The sequence below is a fragment of the Chironomus tepperi genome, unplaced genomic scaffold, assembly GCF_022539635.2.
Source record: "Chironomus tepperi strain 1889 unplaced genomic scaffold, CSIRO-AGI_Ctep_v1 contig_67, whole genome shotgun sequence".
Taxonomy (NCBI): Eukaryota; Metazoa; Arthropoda; class Insecta; order Diptera; family Chironomidae; genus Chironomus; species Chironomus tepperi.
Window position 1 is genome coordinate 870,759 of NW_027226189.1, and position 16,950 is coordinate 887,708.

At 32.1% G+C, this 16,950-nt stretch overlaps 1 protein-coding gene across 1 annotated transcript; it reads left to right on the forward strand.

Moving 5' to 3' along the window:
* Nucleotides 1-1,075: 1,075 nt before the first annotated feature.
* Ir25a (ionotropic receptor 25a) lies at nucleotides 1,076-14,197 on the forward strand. The gene is made up of 14 exons (XM_070653236.1): nucleotides 1,076-1,207; nucleotides 7,591-8,214; nucleotides 10,257-10,429; nucleotides 10,492-10,671; nucleotides 10,750-11,381; nucleotides 11,481-11,626; nucleotides 12,124-12,147; nucleotides 12,268-12,271; nucleotides 12,682-12,778; nucleotides 12,835-12,874; nucleotides 12,941-13,181; nucleotides 13,251-13,311; nucleotides 13,371-13,477; nucleotides 13,541-14,197. The coding sequence occupies exons 1-14, from the start codon at nucleotides 1,096-1,098 to the stop codon at nucleotides 13,920-13,922; spliced, it is 2,823 nt and encodes a 940-aa protein (XP_070509337.1). The 5' UTR covers nucleotides 1,076-1,095; the 3' UTR covers nucleotides 13,923-14,197.
* The last annotated feature ends 2,753 nt before the right edge of the window (nucleotides 14,198-16,950 follow it).

Below are 16,950 nucleotides of genomic sequence, written 5' to 3' on the forward strand. Positions count from 1 at the left end.
CTTTAAAGTCATGATTCTGTGGAATTTTGATTGAAGTTTTGATAATTTTGGACTAATAAATTGTTTCATTTCTGTAATGTTATCGATTGAGAAGTATAATGAAACGCTTACGAATCTTTAGATAATCATTTAAAGCGACGCTTTATGTATTTGTTGCGTTTTTGCAATATTATCGAGTCTAAAGCAATGCTTAAGAAAGCTAAAGTAACGCTTCTTAAAACTAATGCAACACTTCTAAAAACTAAAGCAACGCTTATGAATTTTAAAGTAATTCTTCCAAATGCTAAAGCAACGCCTACGAAAGCCAGAGCATCGCTTCAATATTAATAAAACCATTTGAAGTTTCATCAAGTTGTTCGATTGCTGTACTATATCCGATTGGACGGGCACAAGCTTTTATTTTACTAGTCCAAAAGTTACTTCTTCAGAACTAGACAGTGATAGAAAGCATATCATCATTACTCAATTAAGACTTAACTCGCTAATGTTTCAGTAAACGACAATAAAATGTCAATTAAAAGCTTGTCAGCTTCCTTTTAATAATCAATTAATATATTTATTGTTTATAAATTTAAATTTCCACGAACTTGGCATAAATAACAAAAATAAATCACACAATGTCAATGAAGAGCAACCAACAACAGAATTAAAGCGCCACGTATGTTCCTGTTTATCGACAATTATTGCCACGACTGTAATACAATATTTACACTAAATACCCATACCCAACCACCTACGAGGGGGCTAAAAAATTCTGTTTATTGTTTATGTTGTCGGTGAAAATAAAATAAAATAAAAAAAATGACTATACACATATTAAGCTGGTCATCATCACTACGGAAACGAAACATTTCAACACAACCTGATTGAATACATGACTGGATCGTACATTAGTATCGACAGTCATGCAATTCTATGCAGGACTTTACAAAAAGTTTAGTTCAGTTCTGGCTTAATATTGAACATGTTTTTGAGGTTTATATACAGGCATCACACATAGATTATTTTCTATTCATGCATTATAGTGAAAGTAAGGCTAACTCCGTGCCTCATTAGTCGGTGATCTGTGGTGGAATTCAGACTATATTTGTAGTGATGATGACTATTCATCAAAAAGTGAAATTGAAAATAATTTTTAAATTTATATTGATTTTTCTGTCCTTTATTCCTGGATTAAACTGTCAAACAAGTCAGAATATTAACATACGTAAGTACATCCTATATATTATAATTAAATTAATTAATTAACATCATCAGTTGCTTTATTAAGAACGTGAGGAGATTAAAAATGTTAATTAAAGCAATTAATTCATTTGCCATTATTATATGAGGCTCATTCATGTACTTTTTATATGCCTCAGGACTAAAATTTATATAAATTGAAATTTAATTTAATTCTTTTTTTTCAATTTTGCGTATTTTTTTTTGTTTAATGAATGCGATTATGGTAATCTGTTTAAATTTATCAATCATGTATTTATGGGTTATTTTATGTTGTTTGTAATGGAATTTTAGGGGTGGAAAATATTAAAAAAATCTAAAAAAGGGATCAGTTGACTGGATTTGAACGGCGTAAATGGATTTTCATACTTTTCGTACGAATATGCGTATTATTAGCTGGGATAGAATGTGATTATGGCTCATAAATGGTGAATTGACTTGTGTGTGATGCTTATAGAAAGGAAGTAGAACGCATTCTTGTGTTATGTAATATCAAATATAGTGGATTATTAATTGCGCATTATTTAATATGAAAATTTTTACTTCCGTTATTTACCCGAGTAAAACAAATCGGTTAATCGATCAAAAATTTGGCTGGAGAATGGCGTGACTCTGATTTAGTACTGGATTAGGTTTAGATCCGCTTTTTGAATTGATTAACCGACTTGTGATTTTTGGGTTAAGTCACTGATTAAACAGATCAGATGTGATTCATGATACTCTTTTCCATGGCGCCTGAAGCTGATTCTATCCTTGACTACCCCTAAATAATCACCTATACCAAATGAATTGCTGTCTAATAAAGTTGAGTTGGCAGGACTTTGGGAGTCTGATTGACTTTAAAACTTAAAAAAGGAACTTCAAAAGGCAAAGAGCATGCTTTCGTGGTACAGAAATATCACTCCGGTACCTAAATGTAATATTTTTGATTGTTGGAATAGATTCACAAGGGAGTTAAATAGTCGATAATGTTAACGACTACATATTATGGTAGTGTTGAGCTATATCATCCGTTTATTGAAATTTACAAAGTTTTGGATGACACAAGGTTCAATTCGTGCAGTTATAAGCCACATGTAATTCGTTCTTGGTTCCCGAACCTTTCTCTATGTTCGTCTTCTTTAAGTCGCTCGTGACTACTTTAACATTAATGCTTAATTTTCCGTTTACTGTGTCGTCTTCCAAGAAATATTGCGAATAATTGAATTTTCATTTTCTTTGAATTAAGGTTCAAATTTTAATACCTTCTTTCAATGTCAACCTACATTTAACTCAACCTACAGATTCTTCCAAAATCAAACCTTAAACATTTTCTTTTTATCACAAATCGATGCATCAAACAAACAAGCAAATCACATGACAGAAGTACGTGAAAATAAATAATGTTGTAGGTTGTTAAAGATTGTGTCGTAAAGGTCAGCCACAAGGGTACATCGATAAATCAGAACATAAAAAATAAACCTCAATTTTGAATTGATTTTTTGAGGTGATAATTTCGTTGAGTTTCTGTTACTTTATTAAGCTGTGGATCAATTTTTATTGGAATCGAGCAATCAATTTTGAATTGAATTTCAGTACAGATCTTCAAATTAATTTAAATGCGTTAGTTTATCCTTAAAATTCAATAAAAATTTGTATCCAAAATAATAATTCCATTAAAATTCGATTGAGCTACAAAAGTAATTTCTTTTAAATTTTATTTCGACTATTTCCGTTCCAATAAAAATAACATCGAAAATCACTTTGCCCCTTTACACACTCATATTCCTTGATCCTTTTCCTTCATTTCTATTTTTAATAACAGAAAATGGATGAAGCTATCGCTACACTCGATACGATATTTTTCTTCAATTTAATATAGAAGAAAAAAAGGGAATTTTCTTGATATTCGAGTTATGATTATTGAGGATATAAATTTTTAATGCTTTCGACCCAAATTTTCAACAATATCAGAGGAAAATGAAGTTGAGTGGTTAGTTGGATGGTGATGGCTAGGGTGCATTATTAGTTTGGAATTGGTGATTTGGGGGCTTGGATTGGAATAAAATTTAGGAAATTAGAATTTTGTGATTATTTTTGAATTTATTACAATTTTTTGACAAATTTAATAAAAAAATAATTAGGTATTCTTGAAAATTGGAATTGCTCAAATTTTTGGAGTTTTATTGAAAAGTTTCTTTAATTTTTTAAATTTTTAAAAGTTCGAATTTTGTAGATCTTTTGAACCTTTTTTTAATTTTTTTAAAATTGAAACTTGAATTTTGAAGTCAAAAATTCAAATTCTTTGAATTTTTAAATAAAAATCTCTCAGTTTTTAAATATAATTAATTTAAGTTCAATTTTTTTAAAATTTAATTTTTAATTAATATTTCAAGATTTTTAAAATTTTCAACATTTTAAGGTTTTTAATTTTTTTTTAAATTTTTGAATCTTTTCAAATCTAAAATAGAATTTTTACAAAAATTCCAATTTTTTCCAAATTTATAAAGATTTCAAAAATTTTCAAGAATTAAAAAATTTCAAAATTTCATCTCAAAAAAGTCAGACAACAGCCAAAATAAAGAATCAATTCACTAATCCTCAAAGAAAAAAGTTCACACAAAAAATAAGAAAAGAAAATCCCAAGGGGTTGGAACTCCCGTGAACTTGTGGTCTGACAAGTTTTTTCCATACAAACTTGCGGTTTAACAAGTTTACCAGTTTTTTTCAAGCGAACTTGTAAACTTGCAAGTTTACAAGTTTTTTTGAATATAATTTTTGGAAATGAATAAAATATGTTAAACCGTTATAAATTGTTATATGAATTTTTTGTAATTTTGATGATTTTAGTGAAGATTTGGCGATATTTTTCGACAAAAACAGAATGATTTTTATTATAAAATTAATTAAAATGAAGCAAATTTTGGACTGTATTGCTTACAGAAAGTATCTAAAGAATCGGAAGTGGTTTTTTCTAAAATTTTGGAGATTTTGGATATGAAACACTAGTTTTTACTCCCGGAAATATTAAAGGAGAACGACAACTGAACATTAACTTGAATGTGGGTTTTAAAAGATTTTAATTTTTAATAATATACTTCGAAAGCGGTTTTATGCTTAGATATGGATTGTATTAAGGATTTTTTACTTACTGCATTACGTTAAAATTGATTAGTAGCCCCCAGAAACCTTAGAAAGTGAACGACCACATTCTAATTTACTAAAACCTAATTATTAAGATATTAATTGAATTAAATGCGCTTAAATTTTCATAATTTTGTAAATTTACTGAAAAGTTCAAAATTGAAGAATTTTGACTACTTTTAGCAAATATGTATTGTTTAAAACCAGGTTTTTATTATATTATATAGGCATATGGTTATAAAAGAAATAGCAAAATCTAAAACTTCTAGAGATCCCTATCCAAAAATAGTTTATAATCAAAATATTTCAAAGCTTAGACAAAATTTTCTTTTTTTTTAAACAATTGTTGCTAAAAAAGCTAATATATTATTATATAATATAATATAATATTATATTATTATATAATTATAGTAAAAATATAACACAGAAAACCATAAATTAAGGTCTCAAACCAACATAAAATTGGTTTAAACAGTATTCAACTTTAAATTTTTAAAATTTAAAAAAAAAATATTTTTTCAATTTTCAAAAACTTGTGGTTTTACAAGTTTTTGGGAACAAACTTGTGAAACTACAAGTTTTACACAGAAACTTGTGAGTTTATATGAAACTTGTAAAAACTTGCAAGTTTTCGGGAGTTCCAACCCCTTGGAAAATCCTTTTCATTCTTCAATGAAACGAATTCAATGCCTTTTCTGTCACTGATTCATTTTTATTTATATATCAGCGATAACTTGTTGTGAAGGCTAAGACATACGTTTTGCAAGACTTGAATCGCACACAATAAAAGAAAGAGCTTCTTGGTCAAATTAAACCTTTTCTTTTTTTCGGCAAAAAATGTCATAAAAAAAATTTTGACATAAAATTTTATGATTTAGATACAAAAAAAGGAGGCTGGCAAACGAGCAGCAAACTTCATCTTTTATGTCGGGTTGAAGGGATCAATTTCACTGTATCTTCCCTTTTTTTTTCTCTCGGATCATATGGTAATTTGTAAGAAAGTACTTTATGGATATATACAGCTATGGGTTCAAAAATGAGTGGTTTTAGAGTGTCATCATTAAAAGCATATATTTTATTTTATATGAAAATAGTGAACAAGTTCATAAATTAAAATTTATTGGAAAGCTTTCTTCTTTTGGCTGAAGAATTTTTCATGAATTTTATGGGATATTAGGTTTAGATAGGCAAATTTTTGAGCTATTAAATGCGCACAAACTTTATAAAATAGCGATTTTTGGGTTCTTTTTTGGAATTGACAAAAATTTATGTTTATGTGTATTTTTATGTCACAAAGCTGATGTTTTGTGTGCATTAAAAGCTCTTATTTATGAAGGAAATTTTCTCTGCGGCAGTTAAGGATTTTTTCGGAATTACAATGACAAATTTTATGGTCTTTTCTTGAATGAATAATAGCTTTTCGATGATTTTTGAAGATTTTTCTAAATCTATTCTCAAATGTGCCGAGTTTGAGCAATAAAATGGCAACTTCCACAAATAACAAGTTTATAACTAGACATAAGGTCGACCAATCTCACTCTTTTTCACTTAAGACTCATTTTGCTAGTTTTACGAGCGGCTAAACTAGTTTCTTAGAGTAATTCTATATCAGAAAGTCATAGGAAAGCATCAAGAAGTCTTGAAGCTACGGTGAAGTCCAGTTTTCGATGCATTTGACTCCTAAAAATCAGATTTGACGCTAGATCATTTTATTAAACTTACTTACTTACTTTGATGGCCGTACAGACCAACTGTCATCCATGGCCTCCCTTAGATGCCGCCTAAAGCTGATTCTATCGCCGGTTTCCGCCTGTCAATTGCCAATACCAAATGTATTGAACACTGTCCTTAAATACATGTCAAAGATCCCAGGATCAATATTAGGTCATGTTTACTTGCAAACTTATTGATAACTTCATAGTTGTTTAGTCACGAAGCTTAACTTGCGTTTTGAGTGTAACGTCGAACTCTGTATTACAGAGTTGAGAGGACTCTGCGGAATCCAGCTCTTGATAGGCGATATATGAAGGTTACTTTAGGACACTAATTATTTCGTACTAGTGTATTTACAATTTGTAAAGCTTTCCAATTTTTTGGATGTTCATATTTACTTTAGGCTTGGGAAGTAAAATGTTGCTCAAAAAACAAGCCCGTTTCAGAGTTGGTCCACGAAATATACACTTCTTTTTAAAAATTATTATTATTGTACAAAAAGCCAAACTTTTATTCAAATGTCAGATTTCATACTACCATTAACAATTCAAGGAACCATTAAGGTTAAATGTCTTAAAATAAATTTCATCTATTATTGAATTTTAAATTTCAGTTTACAATTTTATTCAAGCATTTCTAAATTGTTTTCTGCTTCAAGACGTCAATTTCCTTCATTGCTTTAAGCTTCTTGTTCGAAAAAAAAAGTATTTCAAATGTAAAACAATTCAAATCACCTCAATTAATGCTGCTTATTAAAATTCCATTTCCTTTCGTCTCCTCAAGACAATGGAAATTCCTACTTCCAAACCGTAAATAAATAACGAAAATTCTATTTGAATGAAAGTTAATTAAACATTTTCTGAATGCCTGAAATGCCATTTACTCCTACCTTGATAATATTATTCATTTTACATTTATTATTTCTGTTGCTGTCTGTTCCTCTCTGACTTTTTATTTCCATTAATTTAATCCTCCCATAGAAAAAAAGTGTTTCTTAACTTCATAAGTAGATTGCTGTGATTTCCATGTACCTGTATAAATTGAAAGCAAGAGAAAATGAAGGAAAAGTCTCTGACAAGTGTCGAGGTTTATTAAATATTTAAGCAGCTGTAGCTTCGACTAATAATTAAATTCATCATTAAAATTTCATTTTGAAATAACAAATTTATAGCTTTTGTATTCACTTTTTGACATGTTTATTTCTGATGGATTGGGGATTTTTTGATGTTTTGGAAATTACCATGGCTAGTAATGGCTGAGGATGGATTTGTTAGATTACAGGTTGCTTGTAATGATTTGAGTTGTTGGTATGATAATTAGTAGAATTTATGAGCTTTTGATTGATTTAATGAGGACATGGGATGTGTCTCTTGACCTAGGATGTCAATAACCCATCCTTACCCTCGCACCTACCCCATCCTACCCATCACATCTCTAAAAACATGTCTCTAACCTCAAAATCCACTAAACTAGCTTCAATCTATCAAAAATCAATATATTAATCCCCAAACTCTCTCTTATCTCATCCCACAGTATTCATCAATGAGGTCGGTAATGATATAGCACAAAAGGCATTTGAGGTAGCTATAGGATATATCAAAAAGAATCCAAATTTAGGACTGAGTGTGGAATATACATTAGTTGAAGGCAATCGAACCGACAGTAAAGGACTACTGGAATCAATATGTACAACATATGCTGCAAATCTACAAGACAACAAGAAGCCTCATGTAATCTTCGACACAACAAAGACAGGTGTTTCATCGGAAACGGTAAAGTCAATCTCAGCAGCACTTGGTATACCAACAATAAGTGCGTCGTATGGTCAAGATGGTGATTTGAGACAATGGCGTGAATTACCCGAGAAGAAAAAAGCTTTTTTATTGCAAGTTAATCCACCTGCTGATTTGTTGACAGAAGTTGTAAGATCCATTGTCATTTACATGAATATCACAAATGCTGCTATCCTTTATGATGACTCATTTGTTGTCGACCACAAGTACAAAGCATTACTACAAAATATTCCGACTCGACATGTTATTACAGCTGTAGCACCGAATAAGCAAGCCATTTCAGAGCAAATTACAAAGCTTAGGAATTTGGATATCAACAACTACTTTATTTTGGGAAAGATTGAGTCTGTTAAGTTGGTGCTTGGTGAGTAACATTTTGTTTGGGATTATGTAGGGAAATTTGAGTTTTTTTTTTGATGAAAAGCTTATCTGAATGGTATATCCGAACAGCACGAGGCTGTAAATTTAGTTTGTTGTCCTGAAAAATTGTCTGAAATCTCCATTTACGTAGCTATCTGGGTATCCTTACATCTTGTCGTCAACGGCGAACTGTTGTCTTTATTGTGCTACTCGGGGCACGACACTCAGAAAGCAAAAAATGTTGCTGAAGGAAATGCCGACTTAGTGTCAGTTCTATGTCATATCCGATATTTAGGTGACGACATTCTGTTTAAGCTAGTGTGGGATGGGGGAGGGGTGGACCTAAAGTTGAATAAGTTCTGCAAAATCGTAATATTGTGGATCAATATTCAGATTTGAGTCAACTCTGATTCCTCTCTTATTTTGGGAATCGAACACAAGTCATTTCATGATTTTTAACCAATTTTCGACTTTAGGCCCACCAGAGTAAACCATTTCAATCCCCATGTATGTAATATACTAGTTTTATTGGCACATAGACCAATATTAGCTTCAATACCCAAAATTACATTCTTATAAGACACCAAATTACCTCAAAAACAACTACTTACCCTCTAAATCCCCCAAAAAATTATTCACCTATTCAAATTATTCTCACTTCTAAATTAATCGCTGTATTAAATAATTCAAAGCTCGATCTGAAAACATGAAAAGTAATTTTCACTTTCATCATACAGCACACACATATAGTGTATGTTATTGATTTTTCCATCAACGTCTTCTTTATTAATTTAATAATCACCTCAATAAACTCATTAAATTCATAAATCAATTTCTATTTTCTCTCACTCGTTGAAGCTTCTAATTCGATTCCAATTTTTTTTTCATGATATATATCAATAGCACAACTTTCAACTTGTTAAGATATCGTATTGCTGTATATAAAAATATGAGAAAGCAACTTTTTTTGCTTTTATATCTACAGAACATCTATTAACACCTTGTCATTATCAACTTCAATTTAGCTCTTGTTTTTTTCAATATGCGTGTGTGTTATTGAATGTTCCATTTTGGTGATGATTCTATCAGTTTTGTGTACGAAAACTTTTCCTTTCCATTACTATAATTTAGAATTGAATTAATGGTCACGCACCATGTCGCACACTTGGAAAAAAAGTAATGTAATATAATAAATATTGACAGCTATGTACATTCATGTATAAACTTGAAATTATTATTATTGATTTATTTCTGGATGGGTAGTGGAATGTATTTATGTAATATGATGTATGTGGAATGCTTGGGTATGGAATTTTGATGGGGAACTGGACTTAAAGTTGTTTTAAATTCATTATTCTAATTATGTCCTTATTTAAAGCATTAGTCCTTAAATAGTTAAGTCTGACAGATCACAAGATTGTTTTGTGTTGTTAGGAGACTGAGGTTCGATTCCCACTATTTCCCTGGCTTGTCTTGTAAATCAATTGAGATAAATTAGGTCCGAAGCTGGCTCTATCTCTGACTTTTGCTTCCAAATTTCCAATATCAAGTGCGCATAACTGTTGTAGCTTCTGCTTAGAGCGGGCTTAGTAACGTTAACAGTTTTATGTGAGCAAAACACCTGTAGCTCTATGCTGACACACGAAAGTCAACCGCGCAAGTAGAAAATAGTTTAGATCTTTTATAGTTCAATTAAATCATTTTTAACAGAAATCGTACAGGTCAAATTATTTAATCGACCCAAAATCCGGCTCTAGGTCATAGCCATACCGGCTTGTTGTCGGATTTTGGATCGATCAACCGACTTGTGCTATTCGGGAGTAGTGAACAATATAGCATACCCTAACAGACAGACAAAGAGCAAGCTTTCATGTTGCAGAATTACCATTACTGTACCTAAAAGCGATCTCTTTGCCTGTTAAGGCTATGAAATGCGCCTTCATCTCCCATTTTCCTACAAAATATCCAAACTCATTTCCTACAAAACTGCAACATCCCCTAGAACAATCCATCGATTAAACATTTTATTTCTATTTTAAATTACAGAATCGGCAAAAAAAGAATATTTCGAGCGTAATTTTGCATGGCATGCAATAACACAGGCAAAACAAGACCTAACAGCAAACATTGAAAATGCAACAGTCATGTTTATTCGTCCATCACCCGATGGAAAGTCAAAGGATCGATTGGGTACAATGCGAACAACATATAATTTGAAAGTAATTGTCAATTCCGTCGACATTTATGAATGTCATCGACTAATTTTAATTTATTACTTTAGTATGAACCTGAAATTGAGTCAGCATTTTATTTTGACTTGGCATTAAGGACATTCTTGTCGGTGAAACAGATATTACAAGTTGGTGCATGGCCGCCAAACATGAAGTATTTAACATGCGATGAATTTGATGGCACAAACTCACCCGACCATACAATTGATTTGAAATCATATTTTGTCGAGGTAGATTATTATGTCCTTTAATTCACTGACCACTTGCGTCTCTATATGTATGTGAAATAATTACATTTTATATTCCAGTCAACTGAGCTGCCAACATATGCGCCATTTGAATTTGGCAAAGGAAATGTTCCATTTAATGGCTACAGTTTTATGAAATTTGAGGCAGATATTAATGCAGTGACAATTCGCGGTGGTGCATCTGTGAGTACAAAATTGCTTGGCACATGGACGGCTGGACTCAATAATGAATTAAAAATAGCAGCAGTTGAAGAAATGAAAAACATGACAGCTGATATTGTATATCGTGTATATACGGTCGTACAACCGCCATTTATTATACGTGATGAATCAGCACCGAAAGGGTTTCGTGGCTACTGTATCGACCTCATCGATGCTATCGCAGAAATTGTCAAATTCGACTATGAGATAAAAGAAGTTGAGGACCAGAAGTTTGGTAGTATGAATGAGAAAGGCGAATGGAATGGCGTTGTACGTAAATTAATTGATAAACAGGCAGATATTGGACTCGGCTCGATGTCAGTAATGGCTGAACGTGAGACTGTAATTGATTTTACTGTACCGTATTATGATCTTGTGGGAATTACAATTATGATGGTTCTGCCAAGCTCACCGAGTTCACTTTTCAAGTTCTTGACTGTCTTGGAAACGAATGTATGGCTCTGTATCCTTGCTGCTTACTTCTTCACAAGGTAAATAAGCCCCGAAACTGTTTTTTGGAACGGAAGTTGTTTTTTACGAGCTTTCATTCATAAATTTTTATTTTTTTTTATCTACTGAATGAAAAACAGCTTCTTGATGTGGATTTTCGATCGCTACAGCCCCTACAGCTATCAAAATAACCGTGAAAAATATGTTGATGATGATGAAAAACGTGAATTTACATTAAAGGAGTGTCTGTGGTTCTGTATGACATCTTTGACGCCACAGGGTGGAGGTAAGTTGTTGTTGTTGTTTAAGTATGGTACGGTGGGAAATGAAGTAGGCGCTGTTTAAGGGGGTTTGGCTGAGCGGGAAGTCGAGTTGACTGTTTTATAAAAAATCTGAAGTCAGAAGGGACATAGTTGCCCTGACTGTTTATCAAAGACGTCTTGCACTCGAGTCATGCTACCCGAATCATGCTTTAAATGCCTCGGAAAGCACACAACGTAAAAATGACCAAAAATCCGGTCTTAGACTGACTTGACTCTAGTCTAAGGCAGAATTTCTCGGAATCTGACCTGATGCCATATTCACGCTGGTCTCAAGTCGAATTTTCGGTCATTTCTACGACGTTTGCCTTCTTGGACTTCTGCTCTTCTATATGAAAGAATGGAACGTGTCAACGCCTAGATACCATTATGTCGCCTAGCTACTAATTTCCATGTACCACAATTCCAACTCAACCCGTAATCAAAATACTTATACAGAAATATTTTCTCATAACTTTTTCAGGTGAAGCACCGAAAAATCTCAGCGGTAAGGAATAAACTTTTGATTAATTCCTGCAAATATTTGACATAGAATTTTTGGCATTAGAAAGTAATTTTTTCATTTAAATGTTTCTTTTTATTTCATCAAATATAAAAAATGATGTAGGAAGGTAAGCATGAATATTAAAAATATTTCAAAGGTTGTTGACTTGATAATTTCTCTTTTGATGAGTTTTAGATCCTTAAGGGTCAAGTTACATAGATGGGGAATTTTTATGAGGATAATCTTGTGATTAGAATTATTTTACCGAGTTTTGTTTGTTGGATAGAATATAAAATAGCTCTGTGGGTTGGGTAATTTTGTTAAGTAACTGTAGTCAATGGTAATGCTTACTTCTGACTGTATTTGTGTTAGTACATAGTTGCCAAGACAATTTGAGCTCTGGAGGAAGTTGAACCCACGTTCCTTATAAAGTAAAGGATTACAGTTTGTTGTTCTGGTCATTAAGACTTGATGTCATTTGTTAATGACATTCCCATAGTAAACAATCCACAATCTATTTACAATTGTTCTCTATAGACTCGTTGCAGCAACATGGTGGCTCTTTGGTTTCATCATTATTGCTAGTTACACAGCTAACTTGGCTGCCTTCTTGACAGTCTCACGTTTGGATACGGTAACTTATACATCCATTCCAATTATTCATACCTAAAGACCAAATAATCATTTCAGCCCATAGAATCGTTAGATGACTTGGCAAAACAATATAAAGGTTGATAAATTGTTAAAATTTTCTATCAAAAATAAATCACATTAAATTTATTCCTATCCATTTCAGTTCTGTACGCACCAATAAACGGCAGTTCAGCGATGACTTATTTTGAAAGAATGGCTGATATTGAGCGTCGTTTCTATGAGATATGGAAGGATATGTCATTAAACGATTCATTATCACCAGTTGAGAGGAGTAAGTTGGCTGTATGGGATTATCCCGTCAGTGACAAGTACACAAAAATGTGGCAAGCAATGCGAGAAGCTGGCTTACCAAATACACTAGAGGAAGCTGTCGCACGTGTTAGGTACAGATAAGAGTGACATGAATTTAAAAATTATTTTCTCATTTTTTGTGCCATTCCAAATTTCTATAGAAATTCAACAAGTTCTGCTGGTTTTGCATTCTTGGGAGATGCCACCGACATCCGATATCAAGTTAGAATGGAGAAAATTCAATTAGAATTAAATTATGTTGAAAGAATTACTTTTTTTAGGTCTTGACAAGTTGTGACTTACAAATGGTTGGTGAGGAATTTTCACGTAAACCGTATGCGTTGGCTGTACAGCAAGGCTCACCGTTAAAGGATCAATTTAATAATGCGTAAGAATGTCTTTTGATCCCTTCTTGTTTTTGGACCCAAAATATTTTATAAATTCCTTTCAGTATCCTTCAACTCCTAAACAAGCGACAATTGGAAAAGTTTAAGGAACGTTGGTGGAAGAAGGACGACATTTCAGCAAAATGCGAGAAGCCAGAAGATCAATCAGATGGTATATCCATTCAGAACATTGGTGGTGTATTTATTGTCATCTTTGTTGGTATTGGAATGGCATGCATCACATTGGCATTCGAGTTCTGGTACTATAAGCTACGTAAGACACCGAAAATCATCTCAAATGATGAATATAATAAGTTCTCAAAGCCTGGTGACATGGCAACGATGAAAAATAATATAAGTTTTGGTTCCGGTGGATTAATTGATCCGTCAGGAAATAATCTAAAGTCACGAAATCCACCAGCCAATAATTTTCGTGCTAGATTTTAAATTTGTTGAATTTTTCATATAAAGTCTTAGAGATGTAAACTGAATACTGACATTGAGGATATTTAGAATGTGATGGAACTGTGACTCAGTGAATAGATAAAAAGAATTTGTAAATTTATGAGATATTTTCATTAATCTTGTTCCAATTGAGTGGATTTCTTATAAATTGATTGGATATTGCTGTATTTTGTTAACTTATAAATTGATTGATAGGACAATGTTTAGGATGTTGAAGAGAGAAATAATTTAAAGCTGTTGATGTTTTTGGAAATAGATTATGAATTGGACTTTTTGATGGATAATTGATGACTGCTTATTTTTGTTTACAGCAGAGGCTAGATTTCTAAAATAGTCGTTCATATTTAATTTGCAGGCGACTCGAAGGCTAAGGGTTTTAGTTAGGGAAAGTTCGGATATTACGTAATGCTATAAATAACTTCTATCCTCTTACTGCAGGATTTCTCTTACTACGTAATTTCCAAATGTGTAATAAACATGAATTTTATGGAATTTTTTGACAAAAAAATGGAAGTTTTGGATTAATTTTGGATAATAGACATGTCGTCAAATTTTTCAATAAGAGCATTGGTCTTAGACCACTAGATTTAAAATTGTGTGCCAGGATATGTACACGTTTGTGCCGTGTGATCTTCATTTTTGACTAAATTTTACGATATTTTGACAAAATTATAGTTAAGATTTGTCGACGTATCTCAGTCAAACTAGTGCTAATGCGGTTAGGATATCTAGGGTGGAAACTAACAGGGAAAGAGCATGTCGAACTTAAATATACTAGTTAAGTTTGCTTTCGAGCGTTATTCTGTTTTTGATTAGAAATAGAGCTCGAAGTTGACTCCAATTTTGCATGGAATAAAAAATTCGATCCTAATTTAAGCTTTGTTTGAGAGCACATTTTTGTCTGCTAAGGGAAGATGTTAAGGATGCACTGTTTAAGAAGCAAGCGTTGTGTGCTCGGGCAGACAGGAAGCATTATCATGAGTCATGTCAATTAGAGGTACAAATAATAGTTTTTGTGGTAATGAGAAACTTTATCAGTATTATATCCAAAATTGTTTTTAAGGATTAATAAAGTTAAATCTCTTCGACGACTAGTCAATATTTCTAATGATCTAGCTAATTATATCCCTGCTATATCCTTTAATACCTTTGATCTTTCAAACATTTCAATTACTTCCCAATTCATAAATTTCCCTCTGTTTTAAGTTTCAGTCCACAATTTTCAATATTCAGAACAATAATTTTAATCCTATGGTTCATCAAACTTTACATAATGAAAATTCAATTAGTTAAAAAACTGTAAAATATCATAAAAATTTAAAATATTTAATTTAACTTTATAACTCATGTTTCTAATAGATTTAAAAGTTTTTCTCCATGAAATAACAAAGAAAAAAAAGCACAAAAAAAATTTTTTGTATCGAAGTAAAAAGCATGGAAAAAACAACAAAATAATGTAAAACTTTTGAGAAATACCAGAACAGAACAGAGAAAAAAAGTTGTTGATGTTTGTTCTTTGAATTTTGAGTAGATTGGCATGTGGGTGGGAAGGGAGGAGATGAAAGACATGCATCGATTGTAGTTTTTTATTTGTTATTTGATACTTTGCATGCACATTTGATGTTTATTGTGTTGTAAAAATACATGCTAGATGAAATTACAGCAAAACAAGTGAACTTTTAAGCTTTGAGCAAATAAAATCAAAAGAAAAATTGAAAAAAACTTAAAAAAATGATTTTCCTTGTAATTTTGTTTACATTCTGTGAGCAAATGTTTGGTAAAGACGAGCTCATGATTGTGCAAACGAGAAACTTTTTTTGAACAGTTTGGGAAGATTTCAGAAACAGGATGTAGTGACGTCATGGATATTAAGTCTAAAGGGAATCAAAAAGTTTTTATTTTATTGTTATTAAAATTGTTTTGTATATTTTGTGGGAATGTTCTGCAAATTGCATAAGCCTAAGGATTTAAATACTTCAAGAGCTTATTTTGTGTATTGAAGTATTAATAAGTTTGTGTAAGGAATTGGAATTTAAGCTTATTGAATTATGCAGAAATAAGAATTGAAGTTTAAGGAGCTTTGGTTGTGCGATGGTTGAATGTTTCGTACTTTAGAAGTTTTGACTCTTAATTTGGCAATTATTTGTGAGTTCGAATCTCAACTTAAGATCTTTTAGGTTTGAAAAGCTCTGTCTAAGAACTTTTGGGAAGAATCTGTTGATAGGGGCAGTATTGAGCTTGGTATTGGTAGAAGGCATCCAGCTATAGAACCAGCAGCTGAAAGGGATTGAGCAATCCATAATCTGACTCCTAAGCTGACCAAATTTCAAATAACAATACCTTCTAGTGGTGTTCTCTGATACGGTCAAATTCTCATTAGTCGTCTGAGCTATATGCAGGGTTGAGTGAGTTAAATGAGAGGATAACACCATTCGAGCCACTATGTCTGAAGGGTGGCAACCCCGCAATCAGACTAGGCATGGCAAGGTTTACAATAGACCCTTTCCAAAACCAACATGTACAAAGAAAGCAACATGATGTGGAAAAGTCTGAAAATCAGGGTTCGTAGGCTGCAAGAACTTTGGTTTTGAGTTTGATTCGGCAAAATTCAGTTCTACGTTGGCATATTTACTCACTTCCTGAAACCATGCTCTGACTTGGAGATTAGGTTGCTACAAAAAGCTATCCATCTGACTTTATCGCTGGCCAAACTACAAAGTTTGTACAAATTCTCAGTTTTGACATCTAACTGGCATTCCTTCGTTACTGTCCTGAACTATGTTGACATAGTGTCACTATATTCCGACTTTTTCATGCCATGTGCGTTTCAGGCTTATAGGAATTTTCCGAATATTCACCAACAATTTCGCCATCAAGTTACAAGCTATATAAAGTCTATTTCTATTCATTCATAGCACTAAGTAACATCCAAATGAAGCAACCCACATTGAAATTCAATATCACTGAAGTAACTGCCAAGCAGCAGCAAAACAACAAACAAACATTTTCT